This window comes from Camellia sinensis, chromosome 5 (assembly GCF_055761805.1).
Source record: "Camellia sinensis isolate YWXY chromosome 5, ASM5576180v1, whole genome shotgun sequence".
In the NCBI taxonomy this organism is placed as follows: domain Eukaryota; kingdom Viridiplantae; phylum Streptophyta; class Magnoliopsida; order Ericales; family Theaceae; genus Camellia; species Camellia sinensis.
The window spans coordinates 128,161,423-128,164,144 of NC_138965.1; the positions used below are offsets into that span (position 1 = coordinate 128,161,423).

The 2,722-nt window shown below is 31.8% G+C and overlaps 1 protein-coding gene across 1 annotated transcript; it reads left to right on the forward strand.

The window, feature by feature from the left end:
- Positions 1-1,058: 1,058 nt before the first annotated feature.
- On the forward strand, positions 1,059-2,522 carry EDA8 (Putative membrane lipoprotein). Its single transcript, XM_028212691.2, has 3 exons — positions 1,059-1,348; positions 1,508-1,572; positions 1,702-2,522. The coding sequence occupies exons 1-3, from the start codon at positions 1,190-1,192 to the stop codon at positions 2,228-2,230; spliced, it is 753 nt and encodes a 250-aa protein (XP_028068492.1). The 5' UTR covers positions 1,059-1,189; the 3' UTR covers positions 2,231-2,522.
- The last annotated feature ends 200 nt before the right edge of the window (positions 2,523-2,722 follow it).

Consider the following 2,722-nt stretch of genomic DNA (forward strand, 5'->3'; position numbering starts at 1 on the left):
ATATAATTTAAATAATAATCATCTATTTTTTATAACATAAATATAATTTAAATACATAATTATTGATATTTAATCAATTTAATTTTTTATATCAATATTTTAATTAACCAACCTTAAAAAGTAAAGCGCCTCGAGATCAAACTCAGAATAAGCCCATCATGCCAAAATTGATCTCACAAGGTGAAAGAATCAAATCCGAAGTTAAATACGAAAATTACCATTCACTCTTAATTTTTTAAAAATATTAAACATTAATAAATAAATAAATAAAAACTTATAACTTTAATTTTAATATTTATTTTTGTTTTGTAATTAAATTTTTTGGGAGATTTCTCTCCAATCCAATTCTTATTTGGTCTAGAGAGAATTGTTTAGGCCTACAAAGCTTATTACAAGTTCCGTTTTGATGATCTAAACAGTTTATTTTATCAGATCTTACGTGTATATTATTTGTAAAAAAAAATTAGGTTGATTTGATATTTATAACCCTTCATTTTATTGCTTTTGTATTCAAAAAAATAAATGATTTATTTTTAAAACACATTGATCATTAATTCTTTTAGATAAAAATTTTATAAAATAAAATATTATAGATATCAAATCAATCTAATTTTTTTATAAATAATATACCTAAAGGATCTAAGAAAATAAACATTTGGAATCATTAAAATAAAATTGGTAATAAACCAGACGGATCCAAAAGTTCTATATGACTTATTTTGACAACTCACTTAAAAGTAATTTTTTAAAATTTTAAATTTATGTAAATTATATTATTTTTTTATTTTTTTAAATATATATTTTTTAAAACTATACTGAAAAGAAGTGAAAAATGCTTGGGAGCACTAATTAGTGCTCCCACTAATTAGGTGGCAGTGAGTCTCGTCATTGATGTTTTGATTTTGGAGTTTTATTTTTTTTTTTTACCTTTTTAATACATTAATGCTATTAATAATGATATTTTTAATGGAATGAATCATTGTTAAAGAGAAGTTCATTCCAATTTTTTTGACACCCACTTCACTTTTTATTTGCCAAGTTGAATCCCTTATCATCGAGTTCTGTGAGATCTGCAAACAGTCGAAACATAAATAGTACATATACACATATATATATATATAGAGAGAAAGAATAGTAGTGTGTTGTAGAGAGAGAAAGCAAACCCGATCTCCCCTAACCCACCCCCTCCATGAGAATCCGAAAACACGCCAAGCTCGCCGGCCTCATATCCGCCGCCTCCGCCGCCGATCTCTCTCCTCCCGCCTTGCAGTCTCACATCTGCCACCTCAATCAGTCTCCCTGGGACGCCATCTCCTTCCCTCCCGATTCAGCTTCCTCTCCATTCCAGGTCTCTCTCTCTCTCAACCAACCACACTTGGCCTGCATTTCCTTCCTTATCTTAGGGTTTTTTCTTTAAAAAACCCTAATCTCCATTTCGATCGTGATTTCATGCTCAAACACTCGATTATTCAATTGCTTTCTCTTTGTATTTCATCTATATTTGCAGGTCGATGGAGAAGATAGTTTCACAGTAAATGCGAGTTTAGGAGATTCACCCGGAGCTGTTGAGAGGTATGTAACTCAGAAATCCATTCTTCGATTCAATTCGTAAATTTTGGAGAAGAGATAGTTAGGGTTTCTATTATTTAACACCAATTTTGTCAAAAAAAATTCACAAATTAGACTTAAATCTTCTTGTAGCGTGACTTCCATGAAAACATCTGTTGTTGATGGACAAAATGCAATCAACAACGTAGACAAGATTGAGGATGCAAATGAGAGGAAAGATAAACTAGGGTTTGGAAAAAATGGAGTAATTTTGTGCTGCAAGAGCCATGAGAAGGATTGGAAGTGTAAGAAATCTGAAAACGTTGCGATTCGCCGGCGCCCGCGTCCCAAAAAACCCGCGCGTTCGTCGTCGAATCCGTATGAATTCTATTATTATTCTGGGTTCGGGCCGCGGTGGGGCAAGAAGAGAGGTACAAATACAAATGTGGAATTTATTAGGGTGGAGAGTGATACCAAGGATGTTGATGAAGTTAAGGTGATTGTTACTAAAGCCACCACGACGCCCTATTCGTCATCGTCGTCTCAAATCGACAATGAAGAATTTGATTATATTGAAGATGACGATGATGACGACGACGAAAATGTAGAAGAGTGTGGTGAATTTGGGAAGAAGAGAGGCCGAAAACCGATCAAGGCTAGGTCGCTCAAGTCTTTGATGTGAATCTTGAGCAAAAATTATTCAGTGCCACAAATGGGTTTACAGAAGTATTATCACAAATGTCACTGAATAATTGTTAGTTGTTGGGTTAAGAGGGAGCAATATGAATTTTGTGTGATTTATGCTAAATGTTGTGTCTTTAAATCTTTTTAGAGTTATGTTGGGTTAAAAGGTTTTTTGGTGTTCATGTGGTTGTGTTTTTTTAAGATAAGAGTATATCTTGGGTGTAAGTCATGTAGAAGCTAATTGCTGTGTTGGATAATTTTTGAAATAGAAGGGTAGCTGTGTAATTTAACTTTTGTTATTTTTATATATGTACATATACAAATATTAAAAATGCTAGAAAATTAGTATTGAAAAAGTATATAAAAGTGTAATAAAATATATATAAAAAAAAATGTTTTAAGATTATAATGATAGGAAGGGCTCACATGATGTGAGATTCACATGTAAAACTCGCAATTTGTGAAATATCTGTGTTTTATTCTGTATTTG

Bases quoted from the DNA above. Each gene is read 5' to 3' on its own strand.
- EDA8 (XM_028212691.2), top strand. From the start codon at position 1,190: ATGAGAATCCGAAAACACGCCAAGCTCGCCGGCCTCATATCCGCCGCC. The intron at 1,349-1,507 runs GTCTCTCTCTCT...CTATATTTGCAG, and splicing joins CAGCTTCCTCTCCATTCCAG to GTCGATGGAGAAGATAGTTT. The intron at 1,573-1,701 runs GTATGTAACTCA...ATCTTCTTGTAG, and splicing joins TCACCCGGAGCTGTTGAGAG to CGTGACTTCCATGAAAACAT.